We start from the raw sequence: 26532 nt of genomic DNA on the forward strand, positions 1-26532 counted from the left end.
AATCCCCCCTCTTTCACCCCAGGGCTGTCACCTCCCTCCCTTCTTCCCTTCTCCCCCCTCCCCTACCCAAAGCCAACCCCCACCTTCAACCCAGACTCTCCCCTCCCTCCCACCGCCCCTCCACACCAACCCCCACCTTAACACCCTGCTTCTCCTACCCCACCCCCATACTCCTACCTCACCACCAGCTCCCACCCACATCACACCCAGACTCGCCCCACAATCCACCTTTCCCCCCAAACCGCGCTACACCTCCTCCCCTCCCTGGAGTGCGGGGGGAAATTTCTGGGCATTCCCACTGGCAGGGGGCATGGCAGCCACCCCCACTGTCATCACCCCCGCCTCAGCCCCAAGGGCCACAGACAACCAGCCTCCCCTGTGCCAGCCCGATGGCGGTAGAGGTCCAAGGGCCCAAGCCTAAAGCCTTGTTGTGCAAACTACAACTCCCACCCCACATTGGCGGACTAAGGCTAGGGCTAGGGCTAGAGATGGATTAACCCTTCGTGGGGCAGCAGGTAGTCATTATGGGCCCCTTCCAAGTGTGGGCATAGTCCCACGGGCGCTATTGTAAACTCGGTACTGAGCACAACGATAGTTCTGCACTTTAAGCCACTGATCAGATGATTTCTATCATTGCTGGAGGTATGGCAAGGACGGGTCCTTGATTTACAAACAGTCTGTGGTAATAGAAATGAAAACATGCAACCATTTCATCAGATTTCTAAATATGGGGGCGATCCCATGTGCTGTGATGGGTAGGGAGATGCATTTAATGAGCTGTGTCGGAGATATTTAGACTGATGAGAGAGATGGGAGCTGAAATGGATTAGAAAAGGGCCTACTATTAATCTATTGATAATGCAGAAACCATAATGATTTAACAAATGTTTTCAATGAGAGGAAACATGGCGAGACTGTCTCCATCAGCAGTAATGACACTTCAGTGCTGACAGTGCAATAGAGTCCTTGGGAGCAGCCTCTGACAAGAGTAAGTTTTGTTCAGGGAGATCATATCATCTCCTTGAAAATCCACCTTCTGGGCCGCCACCCAAAACACATGCTGCAGGAGAAAGTAGTTTAAAAGTATTTTAAGAGAGAATTGGGGCTGTGAATCCCATTAAAAGAACATACACGAAGGCAACCCAGGCCTCTCTCTTGGCTGTCTTTGGGGTTTTGGTTCCCTGCAACTGTTAGCATGTTTGAAGCCTTGCCGAGGTGTGAATTCTAGCTAGCTCTCTGCACTTCCCTTGAAGTCTCATAGTTGTGGAGCCCTCAGGTACTATTTTAAAAAGTTCATTCTCTTATCAGCGCCATGAGTTGATTCTCCTTGAAAACCAATCACTCTGAGCGTTACTGTAAAAAAGACAGGTCTAAAGTGTCGAATGCCCATGGAAAGCTTAGGTAAAAGCAGGCTTCTGTCTGTGGTGATTGCCTCTACCTTTATTTCAGTGCTGCCACCCTCAGTAAAAGAAGCTCGTGAATCTGTGTATGCAGCTTGAAGCCAGTTAGAGTAAATACTAGAAAAAGAGAATTATAACAGTCTTGTTGAGAGGGTGCTGTGCGTGAGCCACAGATGGAATAAATATTATGTACCTGCTTGTAAGTCTGATACGAGCATTGAAAAGATCCTTGTTTTTATTTACCTAGCTGCTCTGGCTGAGATTTCTGAAATGGTGGCTCAGCTCCATGGTAGTATGATAAAGATGGAGAACTTCCAGAAGCTGCATGAACTCAAGAAAGATTTGATAGGCATTGATAATCTGGCAATCCCAGGAAGGGTAAGTGACAGAGTTTCACTCAAGAGCAAGAGCTCTGGCTCTGCAATGATCAGCCAAATAGCTTTGGAACATGAGGTCTGGTTTTGAAGTCTGTTGGATTCTTTTAAATCACAGTTTATAAAATTTCTCTGCCCCATCCCCTTGGCCAGGTAAGTTATGTTTAAATCATGTTAGCCTGGGCCATTTTAACACTGCTTTAATGTGGCCATGCTATCAGTTTGTAGCAGTGTAGATGCGGCCATGATATATCTAAAGCTACTGGAGTTTGGTCAAGCTAACCCTAATAGTCACAGTATGCAGTTTCGCCTAGCACTGACCCTCTTTCCTTCACTAAAGACTGTGAATCAAATGTAAACACAATAATGTCAGAGCAAACTATTGATTATAAAAGGAGAGGGAAACAATCCTCTTTATTATGTCTCTCTTCTGCTTTGTTCTTCTGGGCTTTATTTTGTATACAATTTTGGATTGTTATAGGAAATTTTGAGCATCACATGGAACAGAGGCAGTAATATTATAGTTAGGGTCCTACCAAATTCACGGCCATGAAAAACGCATCATGGACCGTGAAATCTGATCTCCCCTGTGAAATCTGGCTATTGCAGGGGAGACCAGATTTTACAGAGTTGGGCGGCCGCAGAACGGTGGCTGCAGGCCGGGATCCCAGCTCTGAAGGAAGTGGCAATACCAGCAGCAGTGCAGAAGTCAGGTGGCCTGGTATGGTGGTGGGGATAGGGCTAGCATTATAGCTGGGGGAGTGGGCGACCACCCAGGACCCCGTGGTCAGGGGGGTGCTGTGGTCTCTCACACCCCCCCCCACAGCCTGCACAAGGTCCCTTTAACCCCCATGCCCTGTGCTCCTGCTGCTAGTCCTGGAGGCGCTAAGGAGGGACAGGACTTCCCCTTCCTCCGCACGAACCACTCCAAGGTCAGGTCAGACCCATCTCCAGGAACCTCCCCCGGCTGCAGGAAGCTGCTGGCTAGGAGTCCAGCTTTGAAGGCAGCACTGCCCTCAACAGCAGCACAGAAGTGCGTGTGGCACAGTATGGTATGGCCACCCTTCTGTGCTGCTGCTGGGGTGACGCTGCCTTCAGAGCTGGGTGTCTGGCCAGCAGCTGCCCTCTGGCTTCCCAGCTCTGAAGGCGACAGCAGCACTGAAGTAAGGGTGGCAATACCATGATCCTCCTACAAGAGCCTGGCGAGCTGAGGCCCGGCACAACCCCATTTTGGGTTGGGACCCTCATGGTTACAATACCATGATATCTACGATTTTTAAAATCCAGTGACCCTAAGGGACTATAAGTAAGGCTATGTTTTAGTCCTGGGTGTTTTTGGTAAAAGTCATGGACAGGTCATGGGCAGTAAACAAAAGTTCAGCAACTACTGCAGAAGTCCCGGAGATCCCGGAAAGTCCCAGAGTCCGTAACTTCTATGACCTCCGTGACAGACTTGCAGCCTTAACTATAAGACATTTGTGCTGGAGGAACTCATCTCTTCCGTACTGGCAAGCACTGAAACAAGGAATCAGTATGTCACTTTAGCTTTGGGGATAGTTGTCTCTGTAGTCCACATATAACAGGATAAGATAATTTTTGAGTCCTTGTTTTATACAGGCTTTTCTAAATAAATATTTTCAGTGATGTTACAAATGGGAATTTCTCTCCTTTATTTCAGGTTAATTCTCTTCCTCTCTGTTTTTTACTGGCTCTAGTCTATTCAGATTCTTGTGCCCATCACTGTGATTTCTGAGCATAGTTAACATGTCTATCTTTGCCTGCCTGTTTGTGTCCGTCTATGGTATCTATGTACTGTACTGCATCACTAAAAAGGTCATTTTTGATGGTTGTCATCTGCCAGGCCATTTTTCTTGCACAGTCATGACTGAGGGAAAGCTTGCACAAAGGGATGTTTTGTGTCCTAAATGTGGTAAGGCATGTGGCAGCCTGGCAGTGTGGAATCCCACAGCTAAACACCCTCCACCAAGACAGTCCTATCGCTAGCCCGTGAGAGTTTCCACCTGGGGACCAGCAGGTGTAATGTCTCTGATGAGTCTGCTGCTGAGGTGGGGTGCTGAAGAAAGGTAGCTCTAAGCTAGCTAGGTTCTAGCCATTTAAGACTTTAAAGACTAAGACAAGGACTTCGAGGTGCAATCGGTTGGAGAGCCAGTGTAGAGCACTGGTGTGCTGTGCTCTTCCTGGTCTTTCTTACCTGCAAGATGGACGGCTGCATGTTTAAGCAGCTGACGTGTCCGTATGGCTTTCGTAGGCCACGTTAAATAGTGTTTCAGAGTAGCAGCCGTGTTAGTCTGTATTCGCAAAAAGAAAAGGAGTACTTGTGGCACCTTAGAGACTAACCAATTTATTTGAGCATAAGCTTTCGTGAGCTACAGCTCACTTCATCGGATGCATACCGTGGAAACTGCAGAAGACATTATATACACAGAGACCATGAAACAATACCTCCTCCCACCCCACTCTCCTGCTGGTAATAGCTTATCTAAAGTGATCACTCTCCTTACAATGTGTCTGATAATCAAGGTGGGCCATTTCCAGCGCTGAAAGTGGCAGTGTGGACACGACCTCAGTCTCCGCACTAGAAAGCAAAGGCTGAAGAACATTACCACCACCTGTGGCTGTGTGCTGTTGCCTGTGGGATGGTTGTATTGTACTTCTCATTCACCTGACTTGTGGATCACAGGTCCTAGTTTGGCGGTGGCAAAGCACACATTCGAGATAATGGCTCCAATCCTAGGCTGTGTCTGAGCAGCCTTCAGGGAAGGGGGACAAAGGTGACTTTACCCTTGGGCCATTCTGCAACAGTGCCTATGGTAAAATAAAACATTCTCAGGACTGTTCTACTTTTAGATTGCTCTTTTGGGGCAGGAACTGTCTCTTCTTAGTGATTGTACAGCACCAACTGCAATGGTGCCCAGATAGGTTGTGGCCATTAGGCAGCATCACAATATAAATGTTTAATAATAATAATAATAATAATTAATAATATTCTGGGCTGGCTGCCAAAAGTCCCCAAGCTAGGTATACAAGCAAGAGCAACTCTGTGTAAACTGGAGTGTTCCCCTGGGGAGGGGAATCTTCCACGAGCTAGTTTATTGGTGCCTGCTGCTTTTTGTGTCCTTTGCTTGTACACAAGTGTCATGGGTGTTGGCCTCTGAAAGTCCATACAGAACCCATTAGGAACTGCCTGAAACAAGCTAGAGAGAGTGACTGGAAAGGAAAGCTTTTGATTTGCTTTATGTGGAAAAGGGAATTATTTCATAGTTCAAAACAGCGAATGATGCAACTCACTATAATCCCAGAAAACCTGGCTCTCTGATAGTTTGGTTCCACTGAGAGAGAGCTCTCTCTTTCTGAGCTTACAGGCTTTAAAATAGTCTGATCTAAGTGAATGTGCTGTATTGCATGACATGAGCTGCACGGCTTGTCTAGGAGAATTCATGTTGCCAGACAAATCTCCCTCTTCTCCCATTGTTGTAATGGATTCCTTTAGATGATTTGATTTTGTGCTTACAGCAAGAGCCACGTCAGCTATACACCACATTATTCATGATATTTCATGGAGGAGGGAAGCCAGATGCTGGTGAATAAACATAGACCTTTTTATTTTAATCAGCTGTTTGATTTGTAATAATCTATTAACTCAAAGCTGATGGAAGAGGGAGGTATTTGAAGCAATCAATGTCAGGAAGTGGAAGGGCAGCTCTGAATAGGAAGAGACTACCTTGTAAATAAGATTTGAATTGTAAGTATTTGAAGTGTGTGTGAAAACAGCCTTAATAACTATACGATCAAGTACTGACACTAAGTACTTACAGACTTTCGACAAGATATTGAAAAGGGATACTTGACATGCTTGTTTTATGTCTGTTTTCCTACAGGAGTTCATTAGACTGGGCAGTCTTAGTAAGTTGTCTGGAAAGGGTTTACAGCAGCGGATGTTTTTTCTGGTAAGTGATGAGAACAGTTTGTATTGAACATAATGAAGTACAACTGTGTGTAAAAAAAATTAAATAAATCAATAAAAAAACTTTGAGAGTTTCATCAGGGAAGGAGTTAGACTTGAATTGTGAAAGAAATTACACATTTTAAAATAGTCTGATCTAAATGAACACAGTATCTCACCTGACGCAGCCAGAGCTGTTTATCAAGAATTCATATTGCCAGACATTCCTAGCCCTTCCATTATTGTCATTGAGTCCTAGAAAACTAAACTATTTATTTTGACTTACAGTACTTATAAAATAATGCCTATTCTGGGCTATCTGTGCCTGTTCTTCACGTCCAAACCAGAAAGAGAGTTACCCTTGGTGAGACAAAGGAAAACTCACCATAACCCTCTGTCAGCTTCAGCAAATCCCCCTTTCAAGAGACGGGACTCTCCAGGCTCTCTCCAGGTGACACATCTAACTCCCCATCAAGTTATTGGACCTGCCCATGTCTGGAGCTGCATTTTGAGATTATAGCACTGGTAGAGATTAGCCCCTCTCACCATCACATCCAGGGTTTTCAGATGGTGACCAGCTGGTGCCCCGTTGTAGATCTGAGAGGGAACCAGCTGGGCTCCCATCTCCTATCTAACTGAATAGATTTACTCCCCCTACTCCAGATTAGGGTCTTCAGGAAACAATTGTCCCAATCCTGCTGCTACTCTCCTGTTCATGTACTGGGGCTCAGATGTCCCAGAGAGTGCACTGGGCCAGTGGCCCTTCCTAATGGCCCCATGTGCAATGGGGCATCTCAACTTGAGAATTGTAAAGAATCAGTGCAGTGGCACAATGAGGGATGCTTTCTTGTCCTGCTGCTTAAGAGGAGCGGTTGCAGAGAGTGGCAGACCTCTTCAGTGCACTGGATATTACAGGACATTTTGCATTTTGTTAAATCAGGCTGAGGGAGACAGACCCACCGATATTGCTGTAGTCTAGGGCAAAAATGCATTGAGCTGGGAAGCCATTGGACCATTAGTTTAAATGTCACCTCTACTGACTTCTGTTTCTATTTTCTTACACTTCACAGCCCTTTAAAGGTTGGGGTCTGAGGCTTTGATCAGTAAAGACCCTCCCATTGTACAAATAAGTAGAGAGGTTACACGAGGTCATCTCAGGCAGAGTTGGTAATAAAACCCAGGTCTCTAGCATGGCAGACCCAGGTGTTGTCCACTCATCCACGCTGCCTTTCAGATTGAATGTGCCAAATAAATATGTTTTATCTATCCTGTCTTTAGCCAATGCACCACATTCTCCCTACAGAGCCTGGATAAAATCCAGGAGTAGGGTGACCAGACAGCAAGTGTGAAAAATCGGGACAGGGGGTCGGGGGTAATAGGAGCTTATATAAGAAAAAGACCCAAAAATCGGGACATCTGGTCACCCTATCCAGGAACCCTAATCTCCAATATTCTACTCATGTCTAGCAAATAGTTTTCAGAGTAGCAGCCATGTCCCACCCAGCAATATTGTTAATCTATCCAACTATACTCTTGGCCCAGCAGAAGAATCTGTCCTATCTCGGGGCCTCTCCTTCTGCCCCTCCACCCCCACGAACATGATACAGTTCTGTGGTGACCTAGAATCCTATTTTCAACGTCTCCGACTCAAGGAATATTTCCAACACACCTCTGAACAACATACTAACCCACAGAGACCTTCCTACCAAGACTACAAAAAGAAGGATTCTAGGTGGACTCCTCCTGAAGGTCGAAACAACAGACTGGACTTCTACATAGAGTGCTTCCGCCGACGTGCACGGGCTGAAATTGTGGAAAAGCAGCATCACTTGCCCCATAACCTCAGCCGCGCAGAACACAATGCCATCCACAGCCTCAGAAACAACTCTGACATCATAATCAAAAAGGCTGACAAAGGAGGTGCTGTCGTCATCATAAATAGGTTGGAATATGAACAAGAGGCTGCTAGGTAGCTCTCCAACACCACTTTCTACAAGGCGTTACCCTCTGATCCCACTGAGGGTTAGCAAAAGAAACTACAGCATTTGCTCAAGAAACTCCCTGAAAAAGCACAAGAACAAATCCACACAGACACACCCCAGGAACACCGACCTGGGGCATTCTATCTGCTACCCAAAATCCATAAACCTGGAAATCCTGGACACCTCATCATCTCAGGCATTGGCACCCTGACAGCAGGATTGTCTGGCTATGTAGACTCCCTCCTCAGGCCCTACGCTACCAGCACTCCCAGCTGACTTCCTGAGGAAACTAGAATCCATCGGTGATCTTCCTGAAAACACCATCCTGGCCACTATGGATGTAGAAGCCCTCTCCACCAACATTCCACACAAAGATGGACTACAAGCCATCAGGAACAGTATCCCCGATAATGTCACGGCAAACCTGGTGGCTGAACTTTGTGACTTTGTCCTCACCCATAAGTATTTCACGTTTGGGGACAATGTATACCTTCAAATCAGCGGCACTGCTATGGGTACCCGCATGGCCCCACAGTATGCCAACACTTTTATGGCTGACTTAGAACAACGCTTCCTCAGCTCTCGTCCCCTAATGCCCCTACTCTACTTGCGCTACACTGATGACACCTTCATCATCTGGACCCATGGAAAAGAAGCCCTTGAGGAATTCCACCATGATTTCAACAATTTCCATCCCACCATCAACCTCAGCCTGGACCAGTCCACACAAAAGATCCACTTCCTGGACACTACGGTGCTAATAAGCGATGGTCACATAAACACCACCCTATACCGGAAACCTACTGACCACTATTCCTACCTACATGCCTCCAGCTTTCACCCTGACCACACCACACGATCCATTGTTTACAGCCAAGCTCTACGATACAACCGCATTTGCTCCAACCCCTCAGACAGAGACAAACACCTACAAGATCTCTATCAAGCACTCTTACAACTACAATACCCACCTGCTCAAGTGAAGAAACAGATTGAAAGAGCCAGAAGATTACCCAGAAGTCACCTACTACAGGACAGGCCCAACAAAGAAAAGAACAGAACGCCACTCGCCATCACCTTCAGCCCCCAACTAAAACCTCTCCAACGCATCATCAAGGATCTACAACCTATCCTGAAGCGACGACCCATCACTCTCACAGATCTTGGGAGACAGGCCAGTCCTTGCTTACAGACAGCTCCCCAAACTGAAGCAAATACTTACCAGCAACCACACAACAGAACCACTAACCCAGGAACCTATCCTTGCAACAAAGCCCGTTGCCAACTGTGTCCACATATCTATTCAGGGGACACCATCATAGGGCCTAATCACATCAGCCACACTATCAGAGACTCTTTCACCTGCACATCTACCAATGTGATATATGCCATCATGTGCCAGCAATGCCCCCCCAATGCTGCCATGTACATTGGTCAAACTGGACAGTCTCTATGTAAAAGAATAAATGGACACAAATCAGATGTCAAGAATTATAACGTTCAAAAACCAGTTGGAGAACACTTCAATCTCTCTGGTCCCTCGATTACGGACCTAAAAGTGACAATACTTCAACAAAAAAACTTCAAAAACAGACTCCAACGAGAGACTGCCGAATTGAAATTAATTTGCAAACTGGATACAATTAACTTAGGCTTGAATAAAGACTGGGAGTGGATGGGTCATTACACACAGTAAAACTATTTCCCCATGTTTACCCCCCACACACACACACACACTGTTCCTCAGACGTTCTTGTCAACTGCTGGAAATGGGCCACCTTGATTATCACTACAAAAGGTTCCCACCCACCCCCACCCCCGCTCTCCTGCTGGTAATAGCTCACCTTAAGTGATCACTCTCATTTCAGTGTGTATGGTAACACCCATTGTTTCATGTTCTCTTTGTATATAAATCTCCCCACTGTATTTTCCACTGAATGCATCCGATGAAGTGAGCTGTAGCTCACGAAAGCTTATGCTCAAATAAATTTGTTAGTCTCTAAGGTGCCACAAGTCCTCCTTGTCTTTTAGCAAATAGTTGTGTAACCTATTGGCAAAGTGTGTGCAAGACGTCCTCTAGTGGCCGATCCACCTGGAGGATAGCAATTATTGCTATAGCTAAGTGGCAGAGGTGTGTGTGTGTGTGTGTGTGTGTGTGTGTGTGTGTTGGGGGGATGGGGAAGGTCTAAAAGTCCAGGGTTCAATGTCAGAGATCTTTATGGGTGAATATGATAAAATTTGATTTTTCAGTTTTCTTTTTAAAAAGCTGGTTTAGTTAAATGAGAAGATATTCTTTTAAACAAATTTTGTAGTTAAAATCTATCAATTATATTTTGGCATGTAACAGTGTTCATTTGTCACACATTTTGACGTGGTGTCCCATATGCGCAGTCTTTAAGATTAGGAGGTCTGGTGGGCAGGCTGCTCCTGAATATACAGAATAATGGCCAATCAGATGTCTTCAGAGGGATAGCTCTCTTCTGGGGCTGACATGCTCATCCTTCCTAGCAAGGGGCTGACTGGTAAGCCTGCTCCTTCATAAATCAAGGTAAAAGTGTTCAGGAAGCAGACTATCCACCATAAACCCTCCGATGCACAGGAACCAACAAAAACTATTTCTAACCTCGGTGCATTGGTTCATGAGCATTTTGAGGGCTGAGATCCCAAAGTGCACTGACCCCAGAAGAGAACTACAAGTAAGCGAGGAACTGGGCGAAGTGTCCTGGCACCAGTTGCAGAATGAGATTGGGGATGATCCTGGGAGTATTGTGTGAAAGCTGATATTTTCATTTAGATGATAGTCACCCAAATATTAGGGCCCTCATACAAACATCATTCCAGTACTTGACGCCCATTGTTACTGTTTGACCTTTGCTCAATAGTTTAACATACTACTGCTAATCTAAATCGTGTTCATTCTTGCTTTTTAGTTTAATGATGTTTTGTTGTACACAAGTAGAGGCCTGACAGCATCAAATCAATTTAAAGTCCATGGACAGCTCCCACTGTATGGCATGACAGTAAGTACAGCACTCCCATGGGAATTCAGTGGCTTGGGGCTTTAATGGTATATGTAGCGTGTCACTTGTTTGACTCCTACCCCAGGGTGGGGGAGACTGTTACCTCCATCTGGTGGCTGCTTTGTGGTTTATTTGAAATGTGTTGGTTGTCTCCATCAAGTTCTCAGTGGGTGCACCACAAAAGCCATCATCCTGCTTAGCAGTCTCAGCAGAGGCAAATCTGGGCCTGAATGGCTATCTCAGTCCTAGAGATACTCTCCGGTTTAAGGTTGAAGTACATTGGCAGCAGGTGATGCAGCTGCTCTTGTGTCTCTACTGCTTAGCAGAGTGATGAGTCACTGCAGTGTGGCCATAAAAAGACTGTCACTACAAACTGAGTAGGACACCAAGTTGATGCACCCACGTGGCTAGTAGCCTAAGATAAAGGGTCAGGGTTGTACTGTGCCTTGCAGGCACTTTCCTTTATTGCAAGAGATGCAGAAATGCACCTTAACTGTACTGGACTTCGAGGCTGCATGATGCCTCCTGGAGCTCCCCAGCTTGCAAGAGGTATGACTGGTATGTCACTCTTTAGGGCTCACCCTCTCTCTCCTTCAGCCTTGAATGCTGCTAGATTAGCACAGTCCTGTGCTTGTGCTCAGCTCTTGCTTGTGTCCTCCATTTCTTATACCTTTTCCTGTCCAGCAGCCTCACACACCCACACTGGGACAAAGCACAGGTTAGCCATTAATGTATTGTCAGTAGCATCTCGTCGTGTTATATTGGGAAGCTGGCAGAAAAATCCCAAACAACATACTGTAGTTGTTCTTCCTATTATTTTCATCATCACTTTGTTTAGTGTGTTCTTTGTAAAGGTACTTGAGGCCTATGTACAGTACTCTCAGCTGTTAGTCTTTGAGAGATTTTTTTTAAAAATTTCCTCTCCCTTTTTGGGGTTGCATTAATTCCTTAAGTTGCTATTTTTTTCTCCGTTTCCATGTTTGTGAATCTCTGCTATATTTTCTGTCTCTCCCCTCCCACTGTTCCAATCCATAAAATGTGTACTTCCTACAATCTGTGACTAATGCAATCTTACGGTATGTGAACCTTTGTCTCCTAGATAGAGGAAAGTGAAGAGGAATGGGGGGTTCCTCACTGTCTTACACTACGAGGTCAACATCAGTCCATCATTGTTGCTGCAAGGTAATTCATTGGAAATGCATGTCCGCAAGCCTTTCACACAGTTGTGCAGGAAGCACAGAGCAGATGGATAGAATTTTATTTTAATTTGCTCTTAAAATCATTCTGCACAAAAATGCTTTCTGCTGCATGAGTAATAGGCTTGCTAAAAATGTGAGTAAAACAGAATCATGAATTTGAATATTGTGTGGCAACTCTGATTGTTTTATCCAAACTAAACTTAGAATCAGAAGAAACAGCCTAGTTAGACAAATGTAGACATGAGAACCTAGATTGGGTACCAAACTCAAATTGTGATTAGCTTTTAAAGTGCCTCTTAGCCCGGCTTAAAGCGAATGAAACCTGGATCTCTGTTCGTAGTACCCGTGCTGAAATGGACAAGTGGACTGAGGACATACAGATGGCGATAGATCTGGCAGAGAAGAGCAGTGGTCCCACCCCTGAATTACTGGCTAGTAGTCCACCTGACAATAGTAAGTAGTGTATGAAGAGGAGCTTTTTACCCAAAAGTCACTAAAATTCAATGATAATGGAGAAGAAAACATGCCTTGAAATACAGTGCAGTGCTGCTGTATCATTACCTCAGTGTTGTCATAGAATCATAGAATCTCAGGAGGTCATCTAGTCCAACCCCCTGATCAAAGCAGGACCAATCCCCAATTTTTGCCCCAGATCCCTAAACGGCCCCCTCAGGGATTGAACTCACAACTCTGGGTTTAGCAGGCCAGTGCTCAAACCACTGAGCTATCCCTCCCCCCCAAGTTTTGAAATCTGTTATGAAATCTGCTGGCTGAAGGTGCAGTTAGGCTAATACCTTAGAATTAGGTTCAGGTTCCAGTTTAATGCTTTTTATTGAAGTTACCACTATTTCTGTTCCTTTTGTTTTAATTCAAATGTATAGCAGTGAAACTTAGCTGCATTAAGATAAGTGACTGTAAAACTGTTCTTGAGCATCGTGACTTCAGGACATGTTGTACAGCAGTGCCGGTCTTAGGGAAGTTCTGTTTCAGAACATTAATACAAGCAGGGTTAGAGCCAAAGTAAAATACCTTAGTGAGTGTTGGATGTGTTAGCCTTTTAAACAAAGTTGCCCCTTTTAAGCTTGTTATTTATAGAAGACTGTTGACTGAAATCTGTTGATGGAATTGTGAAAATTTAAACCTCTTAGCGCACTGGACCTTCATGTTTAATAATTTTTCCAATCATGTATGTTGCAAGAAAGATGCTTTTTCCCTGAATTTCATAGAATCTCCTGATGAAACTACTGTAGACCAGGAATCAGAGGACGATCTCAGTGCAAGCCGCACCTCACTTGAACGTCAGTCACCACACCGTGGCAACACTACGGTGCACGTCTGCTGGCACAGAAATACCAGCGTTTCAATGATCGACTTTAGTATTGCTGTGGAGGTATCTGCCTCAGAACAATCTGAACTGCAGCTCCAGAGAATGTCTCTTCAGTGACCATCTTCTTTTTACTCTAGACATCGGCCGCCTCTCATTAAATTCAACACCCCTTTATTTGCTTTTTGGAGTTTCAACACAACTACTCTAGTGATCCCCTTCTCACAGTCAGATAACAATAGTTTGGCAAAAACGTAAACTTGGATGATTTATTTAGCAATCTCTTAAAATCAATTTGATTCTAATTTCAGAAAAATAACCTGCATTTTTAAATGCTAACTTGATTTTGAAAGTCTTAACTTTCAGATCACACCAAAGAAAACTCCCTTTGAATATTTTTCTTTGCTAATATCTATTGATGACTTACTAGTGCTGAAAGGACATTGTCTCTGGCCTCTGCAGCCTTGTTTTTTGGTTTTCTATACTAACTTACTTTCTTTACTTTAGCCATCTTTCTCTAGGACCTTAATATGCTCACGGCTTATTTTTCTCTGCCTTATTTTTTATTTGCACTTTCCACATCACAGTAAAAACAATGTGATTTTATTTTGATCACAGTTAAACCAATTTCATACAAAATGTTAGGAATCGTGGGAATACTACCTAGAAAGGCCTCAGGTCTTCAAAATATTACACTTAATTACTTTTGTAGAATAGCTGAAATCTAAAAAAGTTCTTTTTCGAGTTTTAAATGTATTTTAAGAAGTTCATGAGTAATTGAAAGAGGATGTAAGAAATTTTGTTTATGGGTTCTGCTTAGGTGTTCCCTCATAACTCTCACTCCAAAACAGAGCAGAGAATGTAAGTTAGATAGGAAAGTAAAGACCAGAGGGAGTCCTAAATGCTATTATCTACCTACAGACCTCTTGGAAATTACGTTGATGCTCAAACAGGGAAAACTTAATAGATTGTAAATTGGTTTAGCTTCTTGAAGGCAACGCTAGAACTCCCTTTTCATTGGAAAATGCCTCTAGCTTGCTCTACCTATGGTGAACTGTGGGCCAAGGACTATGCATACACTTTAACTGCAGTGTCTTCTTAAGCCATACTCTTCAATTTACAAGAATAGAGTTACAGCTAATGTAAAAACTTTCAAAAACTAAATGGGGCTAATGTTCACAATACTCATTTCTAGCTGTATTTTGAAACAGAGGGCCTGAAATGCCAGACATTTGACTTGGTACTATTGCCCTTGTACTAGAAAACCTCCCCAGGAGGTAACTAACCCATCTACCTACAAAAAAAAAGAAAAAGAAAATTCACAAGAGCTTGATTTTGTCCCCTAGGCTTGTTTTCCTAGGATATCAGTATAGTATGTACTAACTAGATGATCTATCAGGCAGTACACAGCATGCAGCTGAATGTGGGGCAAGCCAAGACACCTAATGTTTAACACTTGCATGGTAACTTCCATGCATTTGTTATTATCACATTAGTGTATAAATGTGGCCATTTCTCAAAGCCAATTTAATAACATTTTATTTTATTTTTCTTAACAATTTTAATGGTAAAATATTTAGTTATGTTTTGAGGCCTAACTCACCACTGTACTACTTTTTCCTTCCCACGCTTAAAAAGTTACTAGCAAACAATGGAGACTAAACAATCTAGAGGCACATGTCATCGTGTATACATACATCTTCAGTTGCACAGCTGTTCCCATCCTTGGCAGGTTACCATTCATGCTCACATCACTCAGTGGATGGCTTTCACTTAAGCATTATCGTTTATTCTCTTTCTATGTTTCTCCCTCCTTTCTGTCTTTCTTGTGGTAGAAGATCCTCTAACTGTCAGTGACTGTTCTTCCCTACCTGCTGGACTGATCAGTGATCAGCGGCCTGTTTCCATTTCATATGTCTGCTGGTACCGAATGCAAAGCCTGTCCTTTTATGATATCATCCAGAGTAATGAGGTAACAAAAAAATTAAGGAATACAATTGTGTGTAATTTAGGTCAAACACACCGCAATTCAATTTTAAAACTGAAAAGAGAGAGGCGAGGAGGATTTAAAACAAGGTTTTAAAAAGAAATTAAATGTAAACCCAGTGCAGGAAAGGGGGTGGGGGAATGCTTTAACATCTTTCCTGGTGAAATGTGTTTTACCTGCTGATTGTTTTTTCTGCTAGTAGCAGTTAATCAGGGCTAGTAGAATTAAATAGTCATTGCTGCAAATTCAGGGGTTAATTGACAGTATTATGTAGTAAGGACTGTGCAGTACTTAACATTATACAGCTGTACAACTAGGGGCACAGTGTTGTTGAATAGCAGATTGACGCTTATTTTGCAGGCAGAGAATTGCTCAGCTGGTCCACTAGTACCACATCTGCATTGTAAGGGTATTGCACAATCAGCTCCCAGGCTGCTAAGTTCTTCCTGGGTGCTGTAGTAGCTTTGTTCTATGTTTAAAAAGAGCAGGTAGCAGTACAGCATGCAGAAGTCTTGTAGGAGCCACAGAGCTGTGGAAGAGAGCACTGATTGTACACGTATCTGTGGAGAATGGGTGGACAGAAATAACAGGACAAAAGATAGAAAGAAAAACATGGCAGTAGAAACGCTGCCTCTTGTTAATTATAAAAAGGAAGCAGTATCTGAAAGAACCACCATTCGGGCACTGTGAAGTGGAGGAGGACTATGGGAGGCTGAGTCACCTAAGCAAAGGACATGGGATCACATTAAAAAGAAGACCAAGGAAATTTGTTCAATTTTTCATTATTAAAAAATCTAATTGCTTCTACTACCACTTAGGGCCCAGGGAGAGAATGGAACATGCAGGCTGAATGAGGTGTGGTACATTAGGCTCCTAAAAACAAACTGACAAAGACCAAGAATTTTTTTTTAAAGTTATAGTAGTTTAAGACCTGTGCAAAAGAGGTAAAATATTATTTAAAATTTAATTGGTTTTGGTTATATTTCATAGCTTATGTTTAGCTAGTTTAAGAAAAAATTAAATAGCTATTAATAACTGTACATACGGGGCTTAATGCATTAGTGAAGAAAACTGCCCACTAACTGGCCTCTAAAAGAATACTAACTAGTGCACTAGTTTATAAGTAATTAAAAACTTAATTGAAATTATCGTATTAAGCTATCACATCCAACAAAAGGGTTTCTGCATCTAACAAGGTAACAGCAGATCATTTTTCGTACAAAAAATAAATGATAGACAAGCCTCATTTAAAGAATGAGAGGGATTTCTGATTCTGAAAGTTTAATACCAAGTTTAATGACCAATAGGAATAAAATATTAATTTAAATAGAGAAGTAAACATTCTTTACATGAGGTTTGGCTACTTTCCATCATTGTTTATGATTTGGTTGTGCGTGTCTATTTTACTACTTTCTTCCATTTCAGAATCAGCTCTCTGGAAACCTGTTAAGAAAATTCAAGAACAGCAATGGGTGGCAGAAGCTCTGGGTGGTATTCACCAACTTTTGTATGTTCTTCTACAAATCGCACCAGGTAAACAAATTGCACAGGTTTGAAAGGCTTATGTGTTTTAGAGTATAAATACCAATATAAGAATTTAGCAAAAATTCTGTTCTGCGGCAACAGGAAGGAAAAAACTGACATTGTCAGGAGCATTATAGGCAGGGCTGGTAGCATTGCCTATTATTAAAGTTGCCTGACTATATTATTAGTATATAGTTTACGGTACTCTCCCCACTCATTTGACAAGTTGAGGAAAAATGATGTTAGATATTACTACTCATGGTTTAGTGTATGGCCTTCTCGTGACACTTCTGCGAACACGCATTGATACAGTTTCATAGGTATATGTCCTTGTGGTTTACAGGCAAATTAAAAAGTTACAGGTCCCAATCCCAAGAAGCTTAAAATCTAAGTTGTACATAGCAATGAATGCCAATTAACTAAGGTAAGGGGATTAGACATAGGCATCTAGGGAAGAGAACAAGTATCAGGGGTAGCCGTGTTAGTCTGTATCCACAAAAACAACAAGGAGTCCGGTGGCACCTTAAAGACTAACAGATTTATTTGAGCATAAGCTTTTGTGAGTAAAAACGCCCTCCTTGTTGTTTTTTTAGGGAAGAGAACAGAAACCAATCATGAAATAAAACTGTTACTTACCTTACAATAACTGGTTCTTCAAGATGTTTTGTCTACATGGATCCCACTCTAGGTATGCACGTGCCCCAGGTGCACAAAAGGTGACTTTTGGACAGCAGTGTCTGTTAGGGTTGCCCGATCACCGTGCATGTCCTCATGCTTCTCATCTGAAGGTATAAAGGGGCAAAGCAGCCCCAACTGTCATTCAGTTGCTTCACCAATACAAAATCCCCAACGCCAGAGGACTCCACTTTAGTGGGGGAGGACAGATTGTGGGATCCCAGTAGACAAAACATCTTGAAGTACACATTTACTGTACGGAAAGTAACCACTTTTTTTGAGTATTTGTCCACACAGATCCCATACTAGGTGAACAGCAAGCAATGGGCTCTGCAAGGTGATGGGTACTGGAGTCCTATTTAAATAAGGACTGTAAGACTGGCCTGCATCTGATTTAGAGGCCGATTCTAGAGAATAATGGCTTGTAAAGGTATGTATGGAGCTCCAGCGAGTAGCTCTACCAGATCTCAGGTACAGAGATGCCTGGGAGGTTACTTGGGCTCTAGTGGAGTATGCCTTGATTTGAGAAGGTGGCATTAACTTACTCAGTTCATAATAAATTCTAATGCAGTCCAACACCTATTTTGAGATTCTCTGTGTTGAAACAGCCTATCCTCTGGATCTGTTACCAAAAGATACAAGTAGTCTTGGTGATTTGAAGTAGGTGTTTTGTCCTACTGAAGTAATATGAGATAGCCCTTAATACATCCAAAGTGTGGAGTTTAGCTTCTGCAGGAGAAGAATGGGGTCTTGGAAAGAACATTGGTTACATGAATAAAATTATTTTTATTTGGAATCCCATGACTGCTTTAGGCAGAAATGTCAGGTGAGGACAAAAAGTAACTATTATCCTTGTTTGAGTGATGGCTCCTATGTGTATTCCACTTGAGGTGCACATGTGGGGGGGTATGCACCTGAGACCAGAAAACTTATCATGTCCATTGGTCTGTGCCTACATCTTGCACCATCTTGTGCTCTGAACCAAGGGCATAAGGGCAGAGGAGACTGACTGACTGCCTCTACAGTTACTTTCTACTACTTGTTGTCTGAGAAGGAAAATCTCTAGTGTCTGCTTCTTTAGCTAGCATTCTTTGTTTTATTAATATAAATAGTTCTCCTGTTCTGAGAACAGTTTGATTAATTTTATTGTGAGGGTTAGTTTTTAGTGGTGTGAGTTAGTAATCCCCTCCAGGATTCAAGATCTCTGCATGGTTTCCCCTCGACTTTCCTGGTCAGTGATGGCCTTAACATTTATGTATTGCCTGAGGAAAGCTTACGTCCCCCCAAGTATAGTATCTGCCAATCCTTCCCTCTTGGAACCCATCAATCCTGTGAGTTCAGATTTCGAATGTTCCTGATGGATCATTTGATGCTGCTGCAGTCCAACCCTGGCCCATCTGGCAGAGATACTGAGAAGTGCTTCTTTGCGCATGGTTGTCTCGGGCTGCAGGACCACTGGGACGAAGTTAAGGACTCTGGCAGTAAACAAGGCAGACAAGGACACTCTCAATGTGGGAAATGCCTCTTGTCTGAGGATCTCTCCCTGACCCATTCTAAGTTGGTTGAGATTCTGCATCCCATTACAGGTGCGTCAGGAGCTCAGAAGGAACATGTTACTGGTTCCTCAGCATTAAGAGAGCCCTGGAACTGTCAACAGCAGAACTAGCAGGACCATTCTTTGCATCAGAGAAGGAAAGGATCAAGTGGGTGCCTTCTATTTCATTGGTACTGACTCGTGTAGCGGAGGAATCATCGGTAATAAGAACCAATGTCCACTCTATATTAGAACTGCTAATAACAGAAGCCCTATTGTCCCACTAGCTACAGGGGTCAGATATTAAGGTCCTCTGGAATAGTATATTTATGCAGGCCTGGAATCAATCTGGACCTAGCAAGAGAGGTTCTGATACCACTAGTTCAACACTCACCAGTACCATCCACCACTGGTATCAACAGTGCTGTCCATTGATACAGAGGCCTTGTAGTCCCTGGATGAATCTGAGATCAGTTGGAATGCTTTGCTGAGCTTATCGTCCTCACTGGATGAGATGGTCACACCATCACCACTGGATGATTATAAACTGTTCCAGGACATCCTAAGGAGAACTGCAGATATGCTCCAGATCTCCCTGGAAGAAGTACAGGGTACACCTCATAAGTTACTGGACATTCTCCAGAATGCAGATCCTAGTAAGATGGCATTACCAGTGAGGCTTTAGTACTGGCCACTCGTCACCTACATTCCCACTATAAAAAGAATGGAGAAGAAATATGTTGTACTATATACAGGTGTTTAATAATTGTTCTTCAATCCCGCTCTGAATTCTTTGGTGTAGGCTGTCACTGAAAGGGACAAGCAACACCAACCCAGATCTACACCCATGGATAAAGAGACCAAACGCAAAGAATGTCGCTTCTGCAAGTTTACAATTCTGTATAGAAAACTATCAGGCTTTAATGACAAACTATGATTTTGTTAATTATAATTAAGTTCTCTGAATTTGTCAACAAGCTGCGTAAGGAACACAGGCTGCAGTTCCAAGCAATCATTGAGGAAGATAAATTGATAGTCAGATCTGCCCTTCAGGCTGCGGTAGATCCAATGGACACAGCTTCCCACCTGATGGCAACATCTAGTCATGAGATGGGCTTTGTGTATCCAATCCTCTAGATTCCCCAAGGAAGTCTAATCAACCATGGAGGATCTTCCCTTCAAGGAAATTAACCTGTTCAGAGAGACAGCAGGTGAATTATTACATACCCTCAAAGGCTCAAGAGCAATGTGTGCTGTCTGGGTATTTGTACCCTGGAACCATGGAGAAAATATCCTAAGACTGTCTTGCCATCAACAATGCGCTTCTCCTCAACCTTTCTACCATCTGAAGGCTTATGATCCCTTTCTAGAAAGCATGAAAGACTATAGCACAGCACCATATAACGTCAGACAGATGGGTACTGGCAATCATGGCCACTGGACACACAATAGAGTTCCTGCCAATTCCCACTCCCAAGCCCCCTTTTCATGGACTCCTTTCATGAGAGTTTACGCAGGCCGCTATAGTGTTGGTACCACACCAGCACAGTGAAAAGGGTTTTTATTCAATATATTTCCTTATCCCCAAGAAGAAAGGAGGCTGGAGGCCTACACTAGATTTCAGACAGCTGAATATCTTCATCCACCTTCTGAGATTCCAAATGATCACCCTGGTTTCTGTAATCCCCTCACTGGACAAAGAGCTATTTAAACTAAAGGACAAAGTTGATGCAAGAACAAATGGGTATAAACTTTAGATCTGTGTATCAACACACAACAGAGACAGCATAAACAAGGAGATTCCCATCCCAAAGGAGATCATGTCTTCATTAGATTGGCGCAAACAACTGGATTAGATATGCACAGGACTTCCATTCTCTGCATCTCTTCCTTTGAAGATTCTGATCATGGATGCTTCCATGCAGAGATGGGGAGCAAACCAGGATCTACTGGAAAACTGTGGAAAGTGGTCACTTCTTGTAATCCCTTCATATCAATGTGCTGGAAATCCAAAATATTTGACTGGCATGCAGAGCATTCTTACCTCTCTTTTGGGGGCTTGCCATGTAAGTGCTTACAGACAATACTATGCAAATGCATTACCTCGACAGGCAAGGATGTTACCCAGAGTTTTGCTGAACCCAAAACTCTTGGTAACTTTACTCTTTGTGAGGCAGTGGCAGGAAATAAATAAATGGGGACACAGCCATGTGGCCGATAGGTCATGCAAGCAGGCAAACAAAAGTTCTTTCACTCAAACCACCTACTTTATTTAGTCTCCAGCATTTACACACATTCTGCTTAGGAATTTATCATGGAAAGTACGTCAAGCTGTTCTCAATAAAGAATGTTATAAACGGGTGCGACACCAGACAGAGAGATTGAATTAGTCCAAACAGAAGTGGCCTATTGAAATGTCAAGGACTGGGGTGAGCTCATACTTGGTAAACAAAAAAATGTGGAAACAAGGTTACCTACGTCAGGTTTGGCCTTACAGAAATGGATTTAATTGATGGACAAAATAATGAGGGGATGGGCTTTTCCATTCATCATGCCCCTTTTGGCATCTTAAAGATAGAGACTTTGTGGGGAGAAGGGCAGAAAGAGCAGACAGAGGCTCCTGAAGCAAGCTTCACCATCATGGCTGCCACCCCTGCCATCTCTTGGGCCCCCACGATTTTCTCATGTTGATCCTGAGAGATGTCCTGACCAGACCAGGCCAGGCAGAGGGATCCAGATGACATCACCAGTTCCAGCTGTATCTCAGCACCATCTAGGATGAAACAGAATTGGACTCAGCAGCAGCAAGAACTCATCTCAGCTTTCTTCTTCTTTTACTCAAAAGGACATCTTTGATAGCATGTGGGAGAGACTGTCAATTAAGGGAGATTTTCCTTCTAAAACTCCCTCCAGCAAAAAGGGATTTTTGTTGCTTTACATTTCAAATGTTTTAACTGTTCCTTCTTTTCTGTATCTTTAATAAACTGTTAAAAGATGTTTTTTAATGGTGTATTTGCTATGGTACTAAGCAGCATACCAAACCCTGGACCTTATTTAACACTGTTTAATGTTGGACAGTGGCTGGGTTATATGAACACCTTTGACCCATCTAAATTCAGTCCATACATTAATTAATAAATGCAAGCTTTGGCAGAGTGGTACTCAAGTCAATATTTCAATAAGACTCTTCTTTCTTACCTCCAAGCAAGGATACTGCTTGCTAGTCACCAAAAGTGGAATCAGTGTGGAAACCATTTGAATTCTAGTTTTTCAAAATGTTGTATATACAGACTCCATGACCTGCTCTCTGGCTCTGCTACTTGCCATCCTGAAACTTTGGATTTTTACTACTAAAGGAATTGAGAGATAGTTGAGACCATCCTGCCCCTTAAATGCTCAGTTACAGGGGGTTGTGATGGCTCCCAGGGCATGTCCCCAGTTGACACTGTTTAATCTTGTGCACCAAGTGTAGCAGCTGTGTGGACAGCACAAGAAGAATCAGTTAGTATAGTGCAGTGACTCAGAACCAAGGTGAATTTCCTAAAGCAATTTAAGCTTTATGCTAAAAAACTATTAACTACACCAGGAACAATAAGAAATCTCTGTAACAATAAGAAAAATTCCAGGTAGCAAAGGAGTGAGGAAGTTCCATCTGGAAATGAGAGGTGATTAGGGATGTTCTACCCTTTATGCCCTTGGGACTCCAGGACATGAGGGGCACATGTGTGGCCCTTAAAGCCAAAGAACTCTTATCTATCTTAGCTCTTAGAGTGGACTCCATGTAGCCAAATACTCAAAGAAGAAATGCTTGTTACAGCCTGTAGCTACCTTTGCAGGTGACAGTTCAATAGGATTTTTACAGCTAGAAAGTAGCTTTTAAAGGATGCAAGGAAGATCGATGATGGGTGCTCTCTTTAGAAACAGCTAAAGCACCCTATGCTAAACACCTTTTTGTTAGGATGAGGCTATTTGAGCATAATAAATCTTTTGCAGAAAAATAAAAATCACAGCTTTACAAAATGCATAGGGCCCTCTCATTTAAGATGGGTTGCATGTAGCAAGAATAGGGGGATTAGGTTTAGCATTGTAAACTAGTGAGTGAATGTTAATTTTGACATTACACAGTATAGATTTGTTCTCATGAAATACAGCATCAATTAAAGCCACATCTGTGCAAGATGACCTGTTGATCAAACAAATATTTTTCTATATAAGTGTGGGAAATATTTAAATGTGTTTCTATATTTGAAGTTTTGCGGCGCAAAGTGCACTAGATGTCACAGCATTTTTCATCTTTTGTTTCTAGGACAATCATCCTTTAGCCAGCCTTCCTCTCCTGGGGTATTCACTTACCATTCCTTCTGAATCTGAGAACATTCACAAAGATTATGTTTTCAAGTTACATTTCAAGTCCCATGTGTACTACTTCCGGGCTGAAAGTGAATACACATTTGAAAGGTATGTCAGTTTTCTGCTAAGTGGTGAGTTTGTGCCAGGTCATTCCAATGATGTTAGGTCAAATGCAAGCAAAGTGAACTGTTGCAAGAGTCAATACAGCCAACTCATTCATCATAGTTAGAAAATTATACTACTTTATCAAATTGAATATGCTGTTGCAAAGTAAGGTACCAGGAGACAGCAAATGGAGGCTAGTTCTCTGAGCTGCCATACATTTTTTGAGCAAAAGCTCTTATTCACCAAACTGTGTTATATACCAGAAATAAAAGTAAAGTTAGTTCACTTAAAAACTATCTGGCTGAATGTGCAGCACCAACACAGGCAGAGTAATGTGCATCAGTACATTTTATTTATGGAGTATAAAACAGATGAGAAAACAGGTGTCCACCTAGCTAGCATTCAGTACTTGTGCAATATATATGTAACTAAGCTGCCTTCACCCCAGATGTCTCTCTTGTTTTATACTTAGTTTGTAAATGCTTTGAGGCAGGGATCATTTTGTTATTGTTTGTACAGTGGGGTTCTGGTCCATGACTCCTAGGTGCTATGATAATACAAATAATGTTAGTTGCTTCACTTGCTATACCCATCTGTCTCTGTGTATATGTTACACACCCCACAATTCCAAATCACCAGAAGAGAGACAGGGTGTAAATAGGCCAGAAAACTGGTACTAACCCCAACTCTCCACTGAATTTGCTTTCACCAAGAATAAGCTTGTTTTGGCTAAAGCAAAGATGTTATGTGTAAGATGATGATAAAGTTTGGAAGTGCCTCATTTAAAGTATTATGTTCAGCCCAACAGACATAAAAAATTCATATTAACAATATGTTACGGTGTTAAACAATTTAAGGGATTTTTTGTAATACCTGAGAATTATACCAACTGAAGTCAAATATCAACCAAACATCTAGTTTTTTTCTATAGAAAGTACCTTTTCCCTAGAATACTGCTTCAAATTAACCTGACTCAATTGGTGATGGGACTCTTACAAGAACTGTCCTACCTTCGTTTCAGAAGGAGAGCATGCGTTGAAACCAGTTCACTACTGTAAATTGGGAAGAGCATCCTGTGACCCCTGAAAATAAGAATGTGCAGTGTAATGGACAGTATAGTGTAGTTTAACAGCGTATGTTTTCCGAAAGCCTTCCTTGGCTATTTACCTCATTTTATCTTCCCCCCACAGATGGATGGAAGTGATCCGAAGTGCCACCAGCTCTGCCTCACGCACCCGTGTTCTAAGTCATAAAGAGTCTCATGTGTATTGATGGCTAAACACGCACCAAGCTGACCATTCTAGCAGTTGCTGCTTTTCTAGAAGACATTTGAATATATTTTCTTCCTTAAAATTTAGTACAACTGTTTAAAAGCAAAAACAGCACCACAAGTGGTTTTGCAGCAACTTTGATTGCCTCAGCAAAGCTGTGTAAATCTTTCACACCTTCCAAATAGTTAACCATCATCCTGATGGCAGCAATTAGTTTCATGTCCTGTATTTTTTGTCATTGTGTCTGCTGTTTTTTAGCTTGTGCCAGTATTAAAATATTGTCCTTATTCGAGTGCCAAATGCCAAAAGACATTTCCTTGCCTCAAAGATTGCACCTGAAAAACAGTACAAACTAATTTGTAACTTCACAATCTCTTTTCATAAACTTTTTTTAACATGAATATCTGTAGACTGCTGGATTTTCACAGTATACCATACAAAGATACACAGTAAGCAGTCTAACAGCAGTGAGGTAATTTTCAGATTTAATTTTTCAGTCTTTCTACATACTATTCAAGGAATTACTAATTTTCTATCTTGAACAGTTTACAGCTCACCAATCCCATTTCATTTTGGGGTTACATATTCATATAGTATAAATGAACTCTAGGATTTATCTTGCCTTTTTCTGGGTGCAAGTTGACCAAAATTGTGCGTCTGTTAGTTTTGAACAGGGAATACTACTTGCAAGATTAATAGTTTTAAAAATGATCAGTGCAATATTATTTGGGCTATTAATGTACTGTGAATGGTGTGTACAAGGAGAAATTAAAGGCTACTGTGGTGTTTTGCTGTTTGTTTTACAAACTTGACAAAACCTGTGTGCTGCAAGAACCACACCTATTTGTGACTGAGTAAATTGAAGTGGTTTTGGTAATTGAAGTGGACTCAAACACTATAAACTGATGGTACTACTTTTCCAAGCTTTCATGATACCTGCATCTGAGTGCAACTGTGTTTCGTTTTTAACAGAAGATCTGTAGTGATCTACAAACTTTTTTGAAGCTCTAGTCCCTCCAGAGTGGTACTAATAGCTGAACAGATTATTACTTTGTTAATATATAGACAGTGAAAGCTATACACATCAGCTGAGATATTGACTCCATTTGGCATAATTATCTAAGAGCATGTTTGGATCATCCATTGGTCCAATCAGAATTTCAAGAATTCGTTAGTGATCAGTCAGTTTTCTTTGTTGTTTATATTAGAAACACAGGTTCAACCTACTAAACACACAGCTCTGTCCCAGTTAAGGGCTCCTTTTGGGGAACACTGCATGAAGCCAGAAGGGCTTGGATAAATATGGGAACCATAAAGAAAGGAGCTGGGGATTATTCTACCACAATTTTTTTTTATTGTGTAGCTACTGGATTTGTTAATCACTTGTCCTTACACTATGTATAAAATGGTTAAGTATTGCTCACAACAAAAGGGAATAAAATACCTCACAACACAATCAAGCATACTGCAATTTCAAGGCAAAACTTTGTCATTTGTCTTTTTTTCCCTAAAAATGTCAGTGAATTTTTAGTGCTCCCAAGAAGTACCAAATTGCTTCAGGTTAATGCTGAAAAGTTATTTAGATTTAATTTGTACACCTATGCCAACATTTTCAAAAATAAGAGACTTACATTCTAAATCCTTATTATATACATGGCTGGGTCCTCTTGAAAATCCCACCCAAGTGACTTCAAACTGCTAGCCCTGATGTAGGACTATAGTGTGGTTGAATAATTTCAGCTTTCCTGATTTATATCAGAAGGCAGTGTTAGCTGCAAATATAGCACAAGCTAGCTGTTCATCAGTTTTGTGTGTGGTGTTCT

General features: G+C 42.2%; 1 protein-coding gene across 5 annotated transcripts in view; it reads left to right on the forward strand.

The window, feature by feature from the left end:
* FARP1 (FERM, ARH/RhoGEF and pleckstrin domain protein 1) overlaps positions 1-26193 on the forward strand; it is a 333074-nt gene extending 306881 nt beyond the window's left edge. For 4 of the 5 annotated variants that reach the window (XM_048853831.2, XM_048853836.2, XM_048853845.2 and 1 more), the window contains exons 19-27: positions 1648-1778; positions 5674-5742; positions 10651-10740; positions 11840-11922; positions 12280-12392; positions 13166-13329; positions 16676-16783; positions 23290-23441; positions 24629-26193. In XM_048853831.2, the coding sequence (XP_048709788.2) occupies positions 1648-1778; positions 5674-5742; positions 10651-10740; positions 11840-11922; positions 12280-12392; positions 13166-13329; positions 16676-16783; positions 23290-23441; positions 24629-24710 (992 nt within the window). In that variant the 3' untranslated portion in view covers positions 24711-26193. Of the gene's footprint in view, positions 1-1647; positions 1779-5673; positions 5743-10650; positions 10741-11839; positions 11923-12279; positions 12393-13165; positions 13330-15098; positions 15236-16675; positions 16784-23289; positions 23442-24628 lie in introns of all 5 variants that reach the window. The other variant, XM_048853866.2, reaches the window with a different exon arrangement.
* The last annotated feature ends 339 nt before the right edge of the window (positions 26194-26532 follow it).

Source organism: Caretta caretta, chromosome 1, assembly GCF_965140235.1.
Source record: "Caretta caretta isolate rCarCar2 chromosome 1, rCarCar1.hap1, whole genome shotgun sequence".
Taxonomy (NCBI): Eukaryota; Metazoa; Chordata; order Testudines; family Cheloniidae; genus Caretta; species Caretta caretta.